The following is a 22292-nucleotide window of genomic DNA, read 5'->3' as shown; positions in this document are numbered from 1 at the left end:
AACCATTTCCACCTGAGATGACAAGAAACAGTGAACTGGTTGCAAAATGCCTGAAACTAAACACATACTAGAATGTGTTGTTTTTACTGAGAACATGTATCCTTAGTTTGATGCCCATCACCACTTGATGCCACATGCGGCCCGCACCACCCGCACATGGCTAGCTACGCCACTGGACTGCAGACATTGCCAGTAAACTACAGCTTGCCGCCCTATGACGTCAAGCAGGTGGTAGGATCTAAGTAAGCAGATAAGACTAATTAGGACTATGTTTTGCTTTATAGCCTAATACCTCAGTGTTTGTAATTGATAATGAGATTCAAATAGAATAGAATCAAGCTGTGATTGCTAACAAAGGGTGTGTTTTTTTTTATCTATCTCAAATTTCATAAATTAAAACTTTGGGCTTTTCTTTGTGCATCTGTCAAGATACTCGGACACTATGACAACATTCTCTTCCTGGTTACAGATTTGCAAGAGAAAACTATACGGTACATGGCTTCTGAAATTAAAGTAGGCTTTACGGCAATATATTGCTTCATGTCAATTTCTCCCGAGCTGATCAGCAGATAAGATAGAAAGCTGTCTCTATAGACATCAGTCTACATGTCACTTTAATTATAGAAAAACTATCATTGTTATTAGAAGTTGATGTAGTTTGTTTTCAAACCAAACAAAATCAAAAATAGGCTTACAATTTGTTCAATTAATAGTGTTTAAGTCTTTATTGACTAATAGGTCAAGAGATATATAGTAGGCCTACTTTTAACTTTGCATCATGGGATAAACAAACTGCACACAGCCAACTGGATATTATTCTTCAGTTACCAAACACCAAGTTCAGTTTATTGTCCCATTAACATCAGTCTCCAGACACACTGCATTACATACACATTCTACATTCACACTATCATCACCACAAACACATCTACTTGATGCTACACATCACATTAGCTAAGACTCAAAACTTGACTTTAAACAACAACTTAACATATTCACTTGACTATTTACACAACAAGATGATACAAACATTATCTTCAATCTACAATTACTTCACACTACATTGCTCATGACTCACTAAATTGTCTCTTTTATTACTTTTGTCTCTATTTCTATCTTATGAATGACAGACAGGCTGATTCCTCTGAATGAATTATTTTTGTTGCAGACATTTATACATGTTCACCATTGTCTGAAGTGCATTAAACATAGCAGCTCAAGAGGAACAGTTGCTTTAATTTCTTGCAGATAGGAAGTCAAACATGTGAGGATGAAGACTTTGACCCGCTTAGAAAACAACCGCCCTCACACATGACCTTTACCTTACCTATCCCTTAGTCTGTTGGACTGTTGGGGCACCATGCAAGATTCTTGCACACACAACAAACAGACATTAAAATCCACAAACAAATCTTTTAAAGCCAAAAAAAAAAATAATTTATTTACTAGCAGCAAATACTTTTGGTACAAAATTTATGACCATACAAAAACATCCAGACTTGTATATGTCTTTATATATATATAATGTATTAATGTAAGGCAGTTCTATTGAAATCATGTACAGAATATAAGGCAGAGAAACCACTACAAAATAGATTTGTAACATAAGCACAGCTCTTCTACAAAACAAAAACTTGGTTTCCAAAACAAAACAAAAATTCTATAAATAATTAGGCTAAAAAAAATACAACTATACATTTTTGGTTACCACAAATAATGTATTAATATTGAGATATTTAGTCAAGTATACATATATTGTGACATAGCTATACATCTATTGTGACATCTATATAGACTTGTAAAGGATAACTCATGTTACTGTCAACTATTATTTAGAACAAAGTTTTAATCTCAACAAGAAGTAGCCACTCTATGGTCACAGACCAATTTGAAAATAAAAAGAGTGTAAATGGCACAGTAAACTACTGGGACCATGAAGTGTGCTTTGAGGTTTGAGTTTTCTACCTCCAACATTTAACAACATTGGGAATTGTAATATATATTTTATTACATCTATATAAATATGAAAATTGTCTTGTTATAAAGGGGAGAGAAATACAGAATAAAATGTTGATCATCCTTTGTGCTTATTTCTATCTCCCTTAGCATATTAGTTATGTAATGATTTATTCACATTAAACAAAAAAAAGGTTTAAGTTTTAAAATGCTTGATTTAATTAAAATCTTTACATAACAAAAAGGCATATTCCTAGAGTGTATACCAGTATTACATAAACAAAAATCCTTAACAGTAACAAGCATGTCAATAAAGTATTGCATTGCACACCCAATTTGAAATGTAACTGAACTAAGACTTGGACCATCTGTAATTGTAAACTATTTGCTGAGCTTTAAGAAGTGTAACAATGAACACATAGCAAGTTGTTACAGAAGAAGCAGAAAGATCATTCCTGAAATACCATTTGACAGAATGCAGCAGACACAGCAAGACTAAGCTACTGTTGGAACACAAATGAAACCAAAAACATAATCATCATTTTAGTTTATAAATATTTAAACTCTAGTTGGCAGATGGTGGGTGAAACAAATGAAACAAAAAAAAAAAAAAAAAAAAAAGAATTGTTATAGTTTGTAATTATTTAAACTCTAGTTGGCAGATGATGGGTGGTATTTTTTTTTTGGTTTGGGGGGGGGGGGGGGGGGGGGGGAAGAGGATGAAAATAAAAGTGAACTGCTTGTGAAATTGAGGTTTAAATCCCAGGATATTATCATGTCCACCTACTTCCTATAAGTACTTGAGACACACACAGGTAAAAAGAATACCCTCAGAGTCTGTACAATTTGATCTTGACTCAGAAAATTTAATCAGACTTACATTCTCTTATTAAAGGCAAAACAATTGCAGAAGTCACGTTCCAAAAAATGTGACCTACTCAACACCCAAAAAAAATTTCCTTGAGCCCCCCCCCGCCTTCTTTTCTGTCTACCAACCCCCTGTTCACTGACAAATGAATAGTCATAATACAACATGAAATACTGTTCTATTGACTTACTGGTCCTGCAGGCATCAGATCTAGTCACACAACGATAGAAATGTTTAAACATAAAATGTATTACTTCATGTACTATTCTTTTTATTGAAAGGTTTGCTCTACTTCACAAACAGCTAAAAATACAACAGTTTGAACCAGTTGATATGAACATGTGACCAATTAGTGACTATATAAAAGTGTAATTAATCAATGTGATTTAAATTCAAACATAACACAAAATATGTCAACACATATTTAAAAAAAAACAACCTATAACTGACAAAATCAGTTGAGTTACTATTAAGATATTGTATTCAACAGCAACATGCTAGCTCGAACTCTTTATCTGACATTAAAATGATCCCTTCTGACAGGAATTTTAGAAATGTTCGAACTATTTATGTGGTGGTCTCTATTTAAAACATACACAGACACACCAACAAAGCCAACACATTCCAATACATACAAAGTACATACAAAGATACAGAATTATTGCTATTCAATAACAAAAAAAAAAAAAAAAAGTCTGTCAAACATCAACCTAGGTCTATATCTAAACACAACCAAGACAGAGTCAAACAAAGCTTGCAATAAAAGGCTTGTGATTCTTCCATTCTGTCCAACATTTATACCAAGATGTAAACAACTGAAAATCTCAAAGAAGAAAAAAAAAATACATTGTTTGTTGTTTTTGGTGGGAATGACTGAACCAAGTCTATAAAAGGACTAGATTAGAATAATGTCTTTGGACATTCATATTTAAAAAGAATCTCTTGTAAGTAAATGAATTATATGTACACTTCTGGAGAGCTTATTAAAACAAGATAAGATTTGTCAAAGTTTGTGTTTTTTTTTAAATCGAAAGTGATGTTATATAGCATATTCTATACTATGTTGTCTACAAATGAATGGCCTAAATAAGGTGCTGGGCGTAGGAATAGAAACATTTTTTTTTCTAACCATTTAAGATACAAAATGGAAAAGTACAAAGTGTGATGTTCAAAGTTAACATCAAAAATGTGACATCAGTCAGCTAGTCTACATGACATAAACATGATCCTAACCCTAGTAGACCTAAACTTTGTAGAGAGCATAAGCATTAAGAGTTTAGTCAATGATTAAAGTTGCAATAAATACACTTTACTTCAATATTCACAAATAAAAATAATATAATTATGAATGGACATTTGATTGTAAATTCACAGAATTGTAGATTATCAGAAAACTGTTAAAGGTTCAGGACAGAAGCAAAGCATGACCTAAACCCCATTTTGTATGCAACAAATGTGACTTCAACTGTGATATCAACATATATATGAATCAAACACTATGGCAGTCCTAACTAGTCCACAAACACAACTATAATATGTGACTGAATAATGTAAAGAATTAATTATAGGTCTTTCACCTCCATTTAAATAGTTTAGACAGGCAGAAAATAAGTAAGCCTGCCTGTCGTAACAAATAATAATTGAGTCTGCCGCACAGAAAATGACAAGATAATTTGTAGTGTTACTGGTAGAAATATCAATTCAAATTATCTCCTTATAGAGATCAGTTTATTTGTAATATAAATACATACACAATAATAAGACTTTTAGTCATACAAACAATATGAGAGTACACAAGTTAAATAACATAAGCTTCGTATTCTGGTAGCATGATAAAAAAATAATCTGAAGCAGGACCGGCCTTAGGTATAGGCAAACTAGGCAGAGGCCTAGGGCATCCAATTGATGGGGGCCTTGCAGAGGACTAAAAAACTATTTTTGTAAATTTTAAAACTTGGATCAATTCTTAAACGTAGCAGAGCTCTATGTTAACAAGCCTAGCTCTAAGTCTAGACAAAGACATAAGTTTTTTACACTTGTTAGACTACATATGCTAGAAGACACTTGTTACTTCCTTTGGGTGAGAAGGTCGAAACTTTATTACGAGTCTGGTATGTTGAAGGTTTAAGACATCTGCATGAGTATGTTTAAGAAGCTTATGGAACTCTGTTACAACTATAGAAATAGATCTTTATGAATTTCAGTTAATCATTGGCTTAGATTTGAATACAGGTAGGTTTTCAATAACTTGCGTAATTCTGTCATTTTAGTTTTAATTATTTCTGTTTCATTTCGGGCCACCAAATTCACTTTGCCTACGGCGTCTATTTACCTAAGGCCAACCCTGTCCTAAGCATGCAATATTTTTTTTTTTATATAAATACATATCATCTGAGAATGGGAATCAAGTGGTAGATGCACAGAAGGTACCTTGAATGATCAAAATGAAAGCTACAAGGAAAGCGCTTTGAATGAACTAATTGAGAATTGCGAGGAAATTGAAGAACCAATGGGAAATGAAAAGATCAAGAAATTCTGGAAGACAAAAAAAGTCTGCATTGAGCCCTTAGGTCAGAATGTAGTAACAACAACGCAGAGCTACTGTTGTTCCTGAACATGTCTACAATATCTACATATAATACAACAAATGGAAGGTGAACTTATGAAGCTGGCAGTCAAACAAAAAAAAAACAGGGAGCATGGAGCACTTTAGTAGAAAAAAAATATCTGACATTAACTTAACAAAACATTCTCTTCGAAGAAAGAAGAGTTTCGGCGTTTAAGCTTATCATTGGAGTTTGGGGATAGGGTTGACTCAAGACAAATCTTGAGTGAAAAAGTTTGAAAACTCAAATTCTTCATAAAAAATATCCCAGCAAGGAGGACAGCTACAAGATTACTGACAGTATCTTGAATTAGCTTTTCATAATTATGCAGGTACTTCAGAGGTCTCTATTATTTGCTAAATAATACAACAACATAGATATCACACTCAAAGAAGAAGGTAATGGGCTGAAAGCACATCCCATTACAATAGCACCTTGAAAAAAAAAAGGGAGTTAACACATAAAAAAAAAGAACTCATATTTCTCCCTTTTCTTATTTTTTTTTTACTTTACAAGTGAAACAAATAAAAAACACTTTAGTTTGTACGTACATCACTGCCACTGTAAGAAGCAGTAGGTATTTCTGATACAATAAATACACTGGTAATAATGGTACACTCCTTCCTGAACAAGTGGGTTATTCAGACCAAGGGGAAGCACTCTAGCTAGACAGCTTCATCTTCTCCAAGATAGGGATGACCATGTCAAACTTGGGCCTCTTCCCTGGCTCTTCATTCATGCAGATCTTGATCAGCCTGTTCATGTGGTTGGATATGCCAGGAGGTATTGATATTCTCAAGTCTTCTAGTGCAACCTAAGTTGAAATAAAACACTTTAAAGTATTTTTCGAAATTCGAATAACCCTAAAATAAGTACGCTTTGACATTTTGATGCGTAGGGCAGATGATGTAAAAACACCTGTTTCTATGACTGACTGTTAACGAAGGTGCCATATGACAATCAAAACAATCAACAGTCTTTACTTGCCCAAACTAATGTCCTAAGAATTGGGTAGACTCAGAGGCGTTCTAAAAATCCTGTAATTCAAAATCCCAGTCTTCACCAAGATTTGAGACCTAAAACCCAGGGTTTGGAGGCCAAGTGCTTTACCACTTAACCACCATGTCCCCATTGCTATAATTCAAGGTTAAAGATATGTTAAGATTAAATTAAAATAATAAGTAAAACAAATAATGACTAAGTTTGTTTCTGGCCTGTTTTGTCCAGTTACTGGCCACTTAGCCTGAAAACAAAACATTTTGTTTAAGCAAAAAAAAAAAAAAAAAAATTTAAAGTCATAAAGCCAAAAACTCATCTCAAAAGTCTCTTAGTAAATAGAACATATCTATAGAAAACTTGTTATAAACTAAATGTGAAACCAGATGTTATTGCTGTAGGATTTCTAAGCACTGGCCTAACACTCAACATTCTACTCTGTTGACTGCCTATTTAGGAGGAGTCCACACAACTTTAATGGGTACCTAAGTTTAAAGTAGGAAAGTAAAGGACATAGAAACAGATGAGCTACATTCTCTGCCCTATAGAAACAGAAACAGGGGTTGGGGGGAAATGAAACAAATAATTCTGAATCTTATATATATATATATATAAATATATATAGTTCGTCCATCGTGGTTCTATGATGACCACTTTGTCATCCAGGGAGTGTTAATGGAATCTTAATGAAAGAACAGAAACAGAGATGATTTCCAGTGACTATAGCTAAGATACGGTTAGATATTCTATTTCTATGCAAACATCTGACAGAGGCGGTGCTAACCTTCATTCCAATTTCCATAGGCTCTAGCTCGGCAAAAGGAACCTCCCTGGTCTCCAGTTCCCAGAGCAAGATGGCAAAGCTCCACATGTCAGCAGCTCTCACATTGATGTCTTCAGGGGCACGCTGCAGGGCTGAAAAACAAATAATAACACTTACATGTATTGGATTATGAAATTCTTAAAACATAAAACAGGATACAGAAACAGGACTGAGAAGTAAACAAAAGAGTAACCCTGTTTGTGTTGCATACTTTCTACAAGTCCAACAATGGTAGCTGGGGGGTAATAGTAGATAATTTGGGGGGGGGGGGGGGGGGGGGGGGGGGGAGTTACAAACCACAAAACAAACAAAGGTTCACTAGGATTAAAAAGTGTGTCAGGTTGGGGCTAGATTAATAGTTAGTGGTCCTAGGTATAACATACAAACTCAGCACCACAAATGAAGAGATTAGAGACAGGATTAGTACAGCAACTGGACCCCATGATGACCTGCTAACTACCAGTACTGTAAAAAAACACAAACTAAAACTATAAAACAATACTAATATATATATATATATATACATTAAAAGGTCCTCAGGGCTTGCAAAGACCTTCCTTCAGGGAAAAGAACAAGGAAAAAGAAGAGGAGGCAGACAGAGAAAGCAATAGGAAGACAACATAAGAGACTGGATGGGGCTGCCATTAAAAAAAAATTCTATCCAAATCAAAAGACAGAGAGGAATGGAAAAAGATGGTCAACAGATAGGTGAAGGTTAGCTATTGGAGAGTTAAGAACCAATAAGTCTCAGCTCCAAGTCATAGCCTACCTACAACTACTGATTTTGGAACTTAATTTAAAAAAAAAAGAGACTGTCTCTAGCTCTTGCTTATCAGCACAACTAAGGTGTTTACATTTAAAAAAAAAAATATAGCGAAGAGTCATGCATAAGCTAAATTTAAAAATGTCTTTATAGTCACTTACTACATATTGAAACACATTTCAGTTTACAATGGAATTGTTTACTTCAACAATAAGAAAGTCTTATTCGTGTGTATATGCCAAATCTCTGTTCACAGACATTCAGTTACACACAGAATACATACTTCAATATTGTGTATGGTCAGCATATTGGTTATTTAGGATCTAATATCTTTGTTATACTATTTGATTTCATCAGCATGTGCCATTGTGTGCCTGAAATCCATGTTTCATTGCTTGATTTGGCCAACATGTTGTCAATTTAGCACATCAAATCAATGTTAGAATATTATGCTTGGTCAGCTTGTTGGCAATTTAGAGCCTAGGATCAATGATACAATAATTTACTTAGTCAACATGTTGGTAATTTTGCACCTTGTATCTATGTTTAAATATTTGATTTGGTCAAGATGCTCACCATACTATACCTAGAATCAATGTAACAAAAACTGATAGCTATGAATTTCATAGTGTGGTTATTAATTGATACCTATGCAGGATACAAATCTGTATAAACTTCAAGTTAATAATTGATTCCTTCACATGAAGTAAATCTGTTTTACCTCCAGGTTATCAAATGATGCTTACATCTGTATTTCCTTCAGTTTATAAATTGATGCCTATGCCAAATAAACTTTTATCACATTCAATTTATTCATTGATGCTTACGCATGAAATAAAACTGTCTTGCTTTCAGTTCATTGATGCCTGCGTATGAACTAAACTCTGTCCTTACCTTCAGGTGCACACCAAGCTGGAGAGAAGAGTTTTCCTTTTTCATGGAAAGAAAATTTGTAGTCTGCCATGTTGATCTTGGCAGTTAAATCTTCATCAATCTAGAACAAAGTCAATGTTAGCCATCAATTAATGTACACACTAGAAAGAATAGGGCATGAATTTTATATTGTTATTAAAGTCAATAGATAGCATAAAATGGATATATCAGTGAAGTTGTTAGTTAAGACTAAGCCCTGAGGACCTTGTAATGTTACATTTTGATTTCTGTTCACCATCTGTAATTACTTAGTCAAGATACCACACTGATGATGCCATAACTGAAGATGGCAAGTGTGGCTCAGTGGTATAAGCCGATTGGCTACCTTATCAAGGGAGCTTGAGTTCAAATCTCAACTCAAGCTGAGTTATGTCTGCTGAGTGCCTAAACCTCCCAGATGATCTCTTTCTCCACACGCCCACTAAAGAATTATTTGGACCAAAGGGTACTGAGCAAGCTATAGCAAGAAAGAAGAGCTACAAAAAAGTAATTTTAAAAACATGTATCATGTATTATTAATTAATGCCCAGGACCAATTTGACTTTTGAAATTCAAAGTTTATAGGCAAAATGGCTAGTATACTTTTTGACAGATACCATTAGGAAACCACATTTTTTAAGAGTTTTAAATGATTCCTAACACAATGATTGCCTTGCTTGCTCTTCTTTATGCCATATTAAACAAAATTGATTTTGTGCACCTAGAGAAATGTAGAACAGATCAAGAATATTATAAAATAGAGACTAATTAGAAAGAAAAAAAAAAGACCAATAATCTGTAAAGGTCTAAACGAGCTTGATAAATTCTCAGTTCAAAACCAACAGCTCGCTAAGGATCACACGGAAATACAGGTACATCTCATACTGGTGTACTGTACCAGGTATCTTAAAGTCTATGTAGAGCACTTAAACCATGTTGCTTTGCTCTCAAGGTTTAACAATTCTCATCAGATTACTAGATCAGTGCAAAGAGATCATTTTATAATTAAATACAATTTGTTGTCAAGTAAGTATCCAAATAACAAAGACTAGTACCGCAGCATAAAACAGACAATAATATGATCAATACAACTGTGCTAATTAGTATCTAAGATGTCAACACATCAACAAAGAGGTTACTTTGAATAACCAGTCTAGACACTAGCAGGACACTTGCACCCCACTATAAGATACACTCAGATTACAATCTTGCATAACAAGACACTGAATATTAAATAGTTCATGCTTCACACTAATAGTACTGAATCAATCAAAACAGTTTTTTTATAAAATAAGTAATTCAGCAAACTGAAAAAAAAAAAAGTGCTCATAAGAAATGGAAACAGCAAGATTTTTTTTTTTGAATACAATAAAATTGGTATAAGTACCAACAAGAGTATTAAAAAATATAAAATAGGCATAAGCCAACAATTCAATGACTTTCGTTCTAAGTCTAATAAAAAAAAGTGTGTTGTCTTATTTGTAATGTTTGAAAAGTGCCTAATAGTAAATGTTCCCCAATGGCAGTCTAAAAAGTGAAAAATAATTAACACTCCCTATCTTCCTTCCTATCTCAATGTAAATTCTGTCATGGTGCTACTTAATAAATTGCAGGATCAAATTATTCTAAAACATTCGACTATTAAAATGAAAACAATTACAAAATTATAGTCAGCATTATCATTATCTAGTTAGCTTTCTAACAATAAAGCTTACTAAATTTCATTGATAAAAACACATTAAAAAAATATCCAACCTTACATTCTTTTTCTATTTTTTAAAATCTATTCATCAAAATTCTAAGAGAGTTAACTCTATAAAGAGTGAATATCATTACCAGCATGTGAAGTTCAAAACTAATGCACTAGTTAAGTTTTTAATCCCCAATATTATATGCAATAAAATCAGCACCACCTTTTGCACAAAAAAACTAAATTAACTGGGTAGGACTAGAATTAAAATCTCTTAAAATAAAATGACATTCAGTCATTTAGTTCTGTAAAATATTTTTTTTTTTAAATCACAGCTAAAATAAGTAAAACAGTGAAGCATTGAGCAAGTAGCAAGAAGTAGTCTATTGTCAACACCCTGAGACCAACAGAAGTTAGCTTCTATCTGAAATTTAGAGAAAAAGTGCTTGTTTTTTTTTAAAAAAAGGGAAAGAAAGGAAGCAACAAGAAGTTGCTAATAAATTAAAACAAAGCATTTTTGCTATATATATTCTTTTATAAACAGATTCTTTGACTACATGAACGAAACATATGAACTGAATGACTTAAAGAGAGAATATAACTACTAGAGCACTACAACTGTCTTACTACTGAAAGACTAAAGATGTACTTCTAAAGGATTAGTAAACAAAGGCAGACAGAATTGTGTAGCTTAAGGGTTTAGTAGATAATTGTTTACAGAAAACTTTAGTAGCCTACTAAGACAGTATTAAATCAAGGAGCACCGCAACACAAAAAAATTTTTTTTTGAGTAGACTACGCAGGCAAGTGCATGATTACCCCATTCAGGGTTGGGTCCCCTGATGTGTACTTGGGATCATCCACATTTATTTTAGCCAGGTCCTCATCAATCTAGAGAAAACTCATTTTAATATGACACATGATGGATGGCTCTGTGGCTTGTTTTAATGTAGAAATGACACATGATGGATGGCTCAGTGATTCATTTAGACATGAAAATGACAGATGATGGATGGCTCAGTGATTCATTTAGACATGAAAATGACAGATGATGGATGGCTCAGTGATTCATTTAGACATGAAAATGATAGATGATGGATGGCTTAGTGATTCATTTAGACATGAAAATGACAGATAATGGATGGCTCAGTGATTCATTTAGACATGAAAATGACAGATGATGGATGGCTCAGTGATTCATTTAGACATGAAAATGACAGATGATGGATGGCTCAGTGATTCATTTTAATATGGAAATGACACTTGGTGGATGGCTCTAATTTATTTTAACATGGAAATGACACATGACGGATGGCTCTGTGACACACATGATGGATGGCTCTGTGACACATATGATGGATGGCTCTGTGACTCATTTTAATATGGAAATGTCATATCATAATTTATGACTTCAGCTTTCACATATTGTCCTAAAATTTAATTTAGGCCTACCTACATTCTAAAAAATATATGCACTACAGTAAACATTAATTACATGAATTTATGTGTGTGACGCATCAGATAACTGACAGTGTCAAATTATGAAGTGTTAGACTAATAAGAGTGAACTGCATTTTGTTTTTAAGGTGAAAAGAATTTTAAAAGACAATGAATGGATTGAAAAACAAAAACAACTAAATAAAAGGATAATAGTGCAATAGAACAATTAGTGTAGAGAATAACTATTTATAAATGTGCATTGGGTGTGAAGTCTACAAGTAAATGAGAATGAATAACAATACTTGATAACAGAGATGAACTATAGGAATGAAAAGTGCAAGGAAACTTGAGATAAAACAATAAAAAAAACACAAAAAGTGAGATTTGGTCAATGAAAACACAAATAATGAAAGTACTGTACCATGACGTGTTTGCTTGTCAAAATAAAGTTTGGGATCAAAGGTTCCATTGAGTGAAGAAATTCCATACCGCGAGCAATGTCAATGGCAAACCTCAAAGCCTGGTTCTGATCAACTACGATCCCTGTGTAGGGTTACAAAAAAAAAAAAAAAACTTGTGTTAAATCATTATTTTCATAGTTGTTTGAAACTTGACAATTAAGTAGCATGGAACATTTCCTTGATTTTTATGATTTGGGTCAGTTAATAGTGGTAGTAGTGTCTAATGGTGATTTTATACATGGCAGAAAAACTATAAACAGCAAGTGTGTCTGTAGTGGTGTGTCTGTAGGGGTGTATCTGTAGTGGTGTGTCTGACAGACAAAGTCAAGGAAGTGTTGATAAACTTTGTTTTCTAAAAAGCAATGTGACATTTATTGTGTAGTATTCAGCACCACAGACTCAAGTTTCCCAAGCTCTTTCATTTGTAGCACAAAATAAACTCAAAACTTATTTCAATACAAAAGGGCAACTAACTAGTGGTCATAAGTAAAAATGAAGATCAATTTTGATGTTTGAGATATTAACAAGAAAAGAATCCAGTTCTAGTTTGATTTCAAATGAAAACTTCTCAGTTTAGTTTAATAATGTCAATAAATTAAAAAACCTACATAGATCTAGATATGTAGACTATGTCTATCATTTACAACAATAAAAATAAATAATAAGCTATAAATATTAGACCTTTTTACATTAGATATCTGAAAAGAATAGCATTGCATTTAAAAACTAGATCTAGAGATTTATTAGCAATTTATTATATTATAAATTATACAGGGTTAGTAGCACTTTTCCATGACAAAATTTTAGGAGATTTTAGGAGGTTTTTTAAGGATGAAATGTATGATGTGTGTGTGTGTTTCCTATCCGTGTGTGTGATACATAGTAAAACATACACAAAACTAAGCATTTATCAAATCAAATATTGTTATTTGATTTATAAAATAATAAATATCTTGCCAATATGCCACAGAAACAATGTTATCAGCTGTGGTATGTCCACAGAAAATGTAATGAAAGTTATCTTTTAATCTAGTAACAACTTGACTGTCATCCCAAAACCTCAAACAACCATTTTTTTTCAAAGATTTATTTAAAAACATTACAAATGGTTACTTTTCCATTTTTTTTTAAATAAGAAACATTCTTAGAGATGCCTTATTCATGATGTATATTCTCTGTGATGGAAATGTACATTTTTAGTTCCTATGTGTATCTAATAGATACTAGAGTCATGGTGTGCATTTGAGGTAATGTTTTATTCTTCTATTAGTTAACTTAAATCCTTTTCATAAACAGAGCCAGTAATATATAGGGCAATATTGGCCTATTTGAATGTTTAGTTGACATTTGCTTACTAAAAAATGGCTTTTGGATTTGGGGGGGGGGGGGGGGGGGGGGTTAGACCTATTCGCGTTTTTTTTCCTAGCAGAATCATTTTCAACCATATAGTTTCCCTGGCTTTTTACGAGTGAAATAATTTTTACGGACTTTTCACAGCTGTATGAGAAATATTTTCGTTAAATCTACAGTAGATCTAGACTCTTGATGTAAGTCACTAAAATTCGCGGACTTTTCAGGGATGTGAGAGAAATATCTTCACTATATATATTCTAGTGATTTAGCGTAAATCTAGAGTCTAGATCAAAGTCACGAAAATTCGCGGACTTTTCACTGCTGTGTGAATATTATCTTCACTAAATTTACAGAAGATCTAGACTATAAAGCTGATTCGCTAAAATTCGCGGACTTTAACTCTAAGTCACTAAATTTTGCGGACTTTTCACGGCTGTGTGAGAATTATCTTCACTAGATTCTAGTGATTTAGAGTAAATCTAGAGTCTAGACATAAGTCACTAAAATTCGCGGACTTTTCGCGGCTGTGTGCGAATTATCTTCACTGAATATACCGTAGATCTAGAATCTAGTTCTAAGTCACTAAAATTTGCGGACTTTTCGCGGCAGTATGCGAATTATCTTCACTGGATATACCGTAGATCTAGAGTCTAAATTTGCGGGCTTTTCACTTCTTTGTGCTAATTATCTTCACTAGACTCAAAGTGATTTAGCATAAATCTAGAATCTAGCGTATTTCTAGAGTAATCTAGACATTAGATGTATCGAGATCATTAAATTGACAAAAATTCACGGAGTTTTCAGGTTAGGAGAGAATTATCTTCACTAGATCTAAATTAGATCTAAATCTAAATCTAGATACTATTACAGTTACTAGATACTAGCTAGATCTAGAAGATTTACGGACTTTCCACGCGAAGTCACTCTTAGTCTTACACTTACAACAAGAAGATTTTAGGTGAGGGAGGGCCCGGAGGAGTGTAGCCTACAAATTAGTCTTGTAATTGCTCTAATTATAGGCAATAGTCACTACAGACTAGATCTAGCGCGTCTTTAGTGGTAACAATAAATGACTTCAGAAAAATACTGCCAGGTGAAATGCTTGCTTGATCCAAGGCCATCTTCAATCACGAGGTCGCGATTCACAAGTGGGTGAAAGGCGGTGTAGACGAGTCACTGGTCAGCTCATTAACACAGCCAGCCCGTAAGGTCATGCGATCAGAATGCCTAGTTACGCTGTTGTTTTTCCCCTCACATTTTTAGCAAGAAATTAGTAAGATTTATTTTTTTTAAATATTGGGTAAAAATTTTAGGAGAGTGGACAAAATTTTAGGAGACTTTCTGCAATTTTTAGGAGAATTTTAGGATTTTAGGAGACTTTTCATTTTTTAGGAGATTTTAGGAGTTTTTAGGAGCGCTACGAACCCTGATTATAATATGAATTAAGTTGTAGAATATCTTCTGTCATATAAAATTTAAAAAAGTATTTTTGTTTAGTGCATTCATAAAAAATACACTAAGAATTTTAGTACCGGTACTTCTTATATTTTATTCAGAGGAGGGTCAATTTAGTGTCCTTGACATTGCTTAGTTGAACTTGAAAACCTTCAATATTATCGTTATAGTTGTAAAATACCAACATCATGTTTACACATTAATTGGTAATTTTTACTTTAAATTGCTGGGAGTTTGTTGGTGAGATTCTAAATCATTTTGCCATTGTGTATGTCATAGTTTATCGAACTGAACTCACAAAAAAAAATAATTTACTTCCTGTTTTAAATGTAAACAACAGATGGAGAGTAATGAAAGTTAAAAAAAGAAAATTTGTATTTTTTATTTACCAGATTCTCCATGCAGTGTGTTGTAGAGTGAGCCAAATGGCATGAACTGGCTGATTACCACCAAGTCTGGAATATCTTTAGGCACACAGCAGCCAAGGACAGCCAAAACATTTGGGTGATTGAAGATCCTGGCCAGATAAACAAATTCAGTTAACAATAATTTCCCTATTTCTTTAAACGAATATTTCAGATACCGGTATAGAAGAATGTAAAATATAAATGTTAATAAATAAATTCAATAAATGTTTTAAAGTAGCACAAGTGATTTTGTTAAGTAGGTAAATAGTGCTATTATTGTTAAAGCTATTTTATCATTATAGTTGTTAAATTCCAACATTACCACCCAAAAAAGTAACAAAAGGATGAAATTAAAACTTTATATATATATATATATATATATATCTTGCTAGTAATAATGAAACATTTTGATATGACTGTTGTTAATCTTTAAAGACCAATGTATTTCTTTTTACTGTCTACCTAAGTTTTGGTAACTCCTCCTTAAAGTCTCTGATGTTTCTGTCGGAGATTGATTTCATGCTGAGAATTTTAGCCACTATTTCATTTCCTTGCCACGTACCTCTCCAATTCTGAAAACAGAAAAAGACCTTATTCTTATAGCAAAGTTGTTTTTTTTTCTTTGCTATTTAGGAAAGAGAAAAATGGTATTGGCTTGTATGAAATAATTTTTGACATTCTATACCTTGTTTAGTAGCCTGATGAGTGGGATTAGTATGCCAAGAATTACAGTACATGACTAGCATTTTTTAATTGAAAGTCACCGAAACATATAACAGGCAGGAAAATAAAATTACTATCACTTATTTTCTAGGTTTTGTTAGCTCCTGTGACTAAAAAAAAATGCCTTTTTAACAAAAAAAAAATTCTGATTTGAATGTTAAAAATCTAATAAGTAGAACTTTTTTTTTCTGTATTTCTTACTGGTGTATGATAATCCCTCCAAATTTTTTTAGCAATTATGGAGTTAAATTCTAAAACGAATTAATAATCAGGAAATAAATGATGATACACTTGAAATACATTTTATGACTAAGGATAGCAGAGTAACTGATTTTTGGATGAGAAAGGACTTTATTCATCCGGCCCGTCGAAACGTCTGCACTAAATATAAAAAAATCCCCCTCCCCCCCTCTAAAAATGTTCAAAATGTATCTTTACCTACGTTAGGGCCCTTGCTTTTTCTAATGAATTACTACCAAGGCATTTAACATTTGTGAGTTCATGAAACAGGACTATAAAATCCACTAGAAAAAGTGAACGGATCTTTACTTTTTTTTGTACAACATGATACCATTGCTAGCCAACATGTTTGTTTTTATAAAGAGTCTGGCTGTTTTTTTTTTAAAAACAAGAACAACAAACTATAAACAGAACTTACGCCAATATTTTGAAATGTAAAGAGAAAATTCAAATCTCCCAATAATTTAATGTAATGTACTAGATCCTCGGGTTTGAAATAAAATAGGTTCAGGTCAATTTCATTAAGTTTTTGTATTTTTTCCATCATGTGGCCCGGGACACTAGTGTTTGAAATAAAAATGGCCAGCAGACTGAATTAGGTTGGGCATCACTGGTTTAGAGCCATCATATTTACATTTACTTTATGAAAGTAATGATTTCCTCAAGAGGTAGTAATATTTAATAGTTGACACTCTTTTAGAAAAAAAGTTTCTATCATGCTCTTTTAGAAAAAAAAGTTTCTATCATATGAAACACAAGTCACTTACCTCCCCTGAGTGTGTCTTAGCAATGTGTCCAACCAGTTGCAGTTCTTTGATGTCAATACCAGTGTGTCTGGACAAAATTGCATCTCCTGTGAGTAGAAACCAATAAGAACAACACATTTTTTAAAAAATATATCTTTCAACGTTACATCAGTGTGCAAGGGAAGCACATAAAACTTACTTCAGACAGATGTGAGTACAACAATAAAATTGATAAATAAGCAACAATTACATTGGCTAAAAAAATTACGTTCAAAATGTTGGAGTATCAAAACTGTACTTACTGCTGCGTGTCTTGTATCCCAGCCAGCTCCTGTCCTTGAAAGGTATTCTACTCAAGTCTTGACCCAATGTGACAGCTCGGTCTAAAACAAAGCAAGGTCATAACAATTATGTAAATAAGACTAAAAACCAACCAATGTAGTTTAGCCTTAAGAAACTGGGAAAGTAAAAAAAAATAAAAAATTTATAGAAATAAAAGCAGTGAATGCCTTAATATACAAAATGTATGTATATAAATATAATATTTACGACACATTGAATTGAAGATGCGAAACATATAGGCCTCCTTTAATCGTAAGACTACTATGACTCATCCTGTGAAGAAAGAGATGAGATTATGGGAATTGGCTATGGTTGAAACACTGCTGCCCCCACACACACATTGAGACGGAATGTCAGTAGCCAATACAGTTTGAGGTCAGAAAAGTCACATGGTCTGCCAGAGCATGGCACAGTGTGATACAAGCTGCCTAATACCCATAATCTTAAACTTTTTTTCCAGTTTGAAAGGAACTCTGATAAATGAACACAGAGTTGAGCCAATATTATTCTGTAACACTAAATGATACTATAAAGCTAAAATAAAAACATTATTTTAATTAAAAAATAATTTTGAAATATAGGACTTCCTTCCTTACTCTGTTCAATTTGGCCAGTCCTAAAATCAGACATATGATAATATAAATACATATTAGTTTTACCTTTCAGAATTTTGGCCAGATAAGGCTTGCACTTGTCAAGAGGAACATCACCAAATTTATTGGCTATGCTGACCAGAGCCCCATAGTTGACCAAGTCCTGCAAAATTGAGTAGCAAAATGATTTAGTGAAATTCAACTTTGACTAATCTACCTTTACTATACTAACACTTTAAAAAAAAATAAAAAATTATCAGTTCAGTTCTTATATTAATATCTGGTCCATGTTTTAAAAGCGAAAACCCTTTAATGAAGTTGATGTAATAAAAGAATGATTCTCATTACCTCTGCAATCTGTTCAAATCCCCAAAAGCAAGCGTAATGTAATGGAGTGTTCCCATGTTCATTGATGGCATTGACGTTAGCTTTGTTTTGTAATAACTAGAAAAAAAAAGTAAGAAGCATAATAAGGCTTGCACTTGTCAAGAGGAACATCACCAAATGTATTGACTATGCTGGTCTACAAAGAAAGACATCTAAAACTCTATAACAGAATGAGTAGTAAAATTCATTTGAAAATGGTTCTGGTATTTAAATGTATATTTCTGAATATTCACATGTAAAAGATTATTGTCAATGAGGTCACTTACCATGATGACTACTTCCCTATGACCATGAGCAGCAGCCAGATGAATCGGGGTGTCATCTCCCATGTTGGTGGCATTGATCCTGGCACCCCTTTTAATCAACATCTCTACAACATTGTCTCTCCCTTCACGAGCAGCCCAGTGAAGAAGGCTAAACCTGTGGTCATCTCTAGACACCAGAATAAATGAAACGTTACATCAATAGCAATAATGTTATTTCAAGTTGTCAAAGGAAGAGTTTATTAATTAGTCATCTATTCAAAACTTATGTGTGATTACAATGATTTATAACTGGGTTAGATAACATACAAAGTGTTTAGTAAACTTTCTTCTACATATGTAATACCCTTTATTGAGATCATTTTCTGTGTTGTCCAGCCACACACGCACATTAAAGGCGTTCCCTTCTCTCACTTGTGAAAAAATGTCATCCATTGTCAACTTTTGAGTTTATAAAGAAAGGTACCAGTATTCTGCAAGCAAGCAAAGTGTATGAAATTTCAATTTCAATATTTTTATCTCAAGACATTTAATTTAATTGTAACCCTAGGTTTTGTTTACTTCATACTGCATGATTTGAAAGCTATTCTTAAAATGTTATTCATTAGATATATTGAATGTCTGGTTGTGTGGTATTCAGTTTGGATTATTTGTTTTGTTTTTCATGTTTCGGATGTTCCTTCAGAACTGAAGATAAATCACAAGCCCAAACCAGCCGCACAGAACCTGCTGTTATTTTAAGACCACAGTCAGAGAAAACGGCACACAGCCAAGTAGACTTGTGATGCTGGTCCAGAATTCAGAAATGGGACCAAGTTGTTCTGATCTGCACATATATGTGTGTAAAGCCTACTCGGAGTGACTTAGGCGTGCAAGCAGATTTTTACCTAAAATGAAATGTTCAAGTTCAACATTCATTATTTCAATAAACATACTACCTGTGTTGTATTTGTTTGTTGCTATGGATAGAGCAATATTTGCAGCTTTTGTGCAAGTTTTGATAGCAATCAAAGTTTGTAATTCATTTTTATATAAAAGGGGTTTGTGCAGCTATGATAAAATTCAGACATTAAACTTTTGAATTGCATGCATGTGTACTTGTTTGAAAAGTTAAAAAACATATAGACTACACATGTATCTACACATAATCACAAGACACAGTATGAAATCTATATACTATATAGTGGTAATATCTAGTAGACTTATATATAAATCTATTAAATATAGATCTAACTAATAGAGTGACTAAAAGTCTAGTGACTTGTCTCTACTCCCTCTAGATTTCTAGACTCTATAATTCTATATATATATATTATCATATTAGACCTAGAATGTCTAGATCTAGACTTATCTAAGTCCAGAAAGTCTCTAGAACTCTAGGGCAGGGGTGACTGCTCACTAGTCTGTAGTCTACATTACATGATAGATCTAGATTCTAGATCTATAATCTAGATAGTCATAGTGCCGATGGTGAGTAATGAGTATGAGTAACTCTAGATCTCTAGAATTCTAAATAAATTAACATTTTTATTTTTAATAAATTATCATTTTTATTTTTAATAAATTTATCACTATCATCTATAAATCATTATTCATTATATTAATATATTATTTCATGTCATTAGACTGATTAGATCTAGATTCTAGACTCTATCAACTCTCAGAGTACTCAGAGTCTATGTATTGATTATCTGTCATTATTTATCATGATTATTTAGATTCTAGATCTAGATAGAGATCTGATAGACTAGAGTAGATTAGAAGTATCATTTAAGATTTACAATCATTAGTTATTAGTAATAGTATCAAGTATGTTTATGAGTCGACGGAGTTTTGAGTTTACAACTAAAATTAAAGATGAGTAGTCTACAAGTCTACACTGATACTGTGACTGTGATGATACACTACACTACACTGAGTCAACACTGTGACTGTCTACAGTCTACAGTTCTACACGTCTCAGTCGAGACTCACTGTCACTGTCAGACTCAGTTACTGAGTTACACTGACTACAAACATTTAGACTTAGACACATGAGAATTGGTCAATAACAACATACAGATCTAGATCTATACAAAATTAAAGTAGATATAATTTTCAGACTATAATAATATAGATCTAGAACCTTTGTGAAAAAAAAACAAAACCTACCAAATTTCTTATTTCCTATTACTACTATTAGTCAACAAACCCAGAGGACATATTTGCCAGATTTCGTAAACAATGAAAAACACTCTATCGTAAAAAATATATATCTAGAATCTGTGTAATTCAGATTTTATTTTAGAAATTATTTAAAAAATGTTTATATTAGTCGAAAATTCAAGATTAATATTTCAAAACAAAATAAAAATTCTACTGAGTTGAATTATATTTTCTACTCCATTAAACAGATTTTTAAATTAATCAAGTTATTAGATTTAAGGTACTCGTCAACCAGGCATCGTTAACAGTAAGCCCGGTTATCCGAAAAAGGAAACAGTGAGTAATGAAATCAAGTCCTGTTTCGAACCTAGATCTAGTGCTTGGTACTGTAGTAGTCTACTACTGTAAGGAGTGTACAGTACACTACAACTACGAAGAATTGGCGGAAATATGCTAGGTCTATGAGTTTTATGGTGTGTGTGTGTGCAAATAATAAATAAATAATTGTACATATATATATATATATATATATATATATATATATATATATATATATATATATATATATATATATATATATATATATTAGCAAAAAAGAAACCTAATAAAATACCCAGAAATCACAATGATGAAAGCACATTTGATGATTTGGAACATTACCTAGGCCAATTCTTTTTTTTTTTTTTTTTTAAATTCCATTTACTGGAACAAATTTTTACAAGTGTTCCTTTCCCTTAATGCCATTAGAGCATGGGATGAAAGTGCGTTACCTAAATTATGAAAACCAACTACTTGGTCACTGATTAACATGCATGACTAGATTGACTCATGGATAGGCGTAGCCTACATCTTTCGAAGAAACTCTTGTAATTTATAAGATAAGTTACATGGAAATGGTAGGCTAAACCAGTTACACAGATTAAAAACTCAAACTATGCAGGTGAAACTTACATCTTAACGACAATTTGATGGATTGAAGTAGTTCAGGATAATAGAGGGGGCGCTGTGGCTGAGTGGCTAAGCGCCTGGCTTCCAAAACCTGGGACCCTGGGTTCAAATCTTCAAATTTTGAACCTGAGTCCACCCAACTCTAATGGGTACTGTACCTGACCAGGACAGAAGA

At 32.9% G+C, this 22292-nt stretch overlaps 1 protein-coding gene across 2 annotated transcripts; it reads right to left on the bottom strand.

Annotated features, from left to right (window-relative positions):
• Positions 1-1413: 1413 nt before the first annotated feature.
• On the bottom strand, positions 1414-21310 carry LOC106064600 (integrin-linked protein kinase-like). Of its 2 annotated transcripts, XM_056037385.1 has the most exons (14): positions 21176-21310; positions 19371-19497; positions 19028-19193; positions 18723-18818; positions 18441-18537; positions 17742-17822; positions 17461-17546; positions 16193-16302; positions 15713-15840; positions 12476-12597; positions 11434-11505; positions 8907-9006; positions 7211-7341; positions 1414-6244 (listed from the first exon to the last, which is right to left on the bottom strand). In XM_056037385.1, the coding sequence occupies exons 2-14, from the start codon at positions 19457-19459 to the stop codon at positions 6092-6094; spliced, it is 1431 nt and encodes a 476-aa protein (XP_055893360.1). In that variant the 5' UTR covers positions 19460-19497; positions 21176-21310; the 3' UTR covers positions 1414-6091. The 2 variants fall into 2 exon arrangements, with proteins under 2 accessions (XP_055893360.1, XP_055893361.1); XM_056037386.1 differs by lacking the exon at positions 11434-11505 and having other exon boundaries at positions 21176-21309.
• Positions 21311-22292: the final 982 nt, after the last annotated feature.

Source organism: Biomphalaria glabrata, chromosome 8, assembly GCF_947242115.1.
Source record: "Biomphalaria glabrata chromosome 8, xgBioGlab47.1, whole genome shotgun sequence".
Taxonomy (NCBI): domain Eukaryota; kingdom Metazoa; phylum Mollusca; class Gastropoda; family Planorbidae; genus Biomphalaria; species Biomphalaria glabrata.
Note: the sequence above shows the minus strand (reverse complement) of the source record. Positions and strands in the feature narration are given on the sequence as shown.

What these genes read in the sequence shown, in the direction of transcription:
- LOC106064600 (XM_056037385.1), bottom strand. Translation starts at nt 19,459, where the DNA reads ATGGATGACATTTTTTCACAAGTGAGAGAAGGGAACGCCTTTAATGTG. An exon ending in GGGACCCAACCCTGAATGGG is followed by an intron (nt 9,007 to 11,433) that starts GTAATCATGCAC and finishes ACTTTGTTCTAG; the next exon opens with ATTGATGAAGATTTAACTGC. An exon ending in CTATGGAAATTGGAATGAAG is followed by an intron (nt 6,245 to 7,210) that starts GTTAGCACCGCC and finishes ATTTCAACTTAG; the next exon opens with GTTGCACTAGAAGACTTGAG.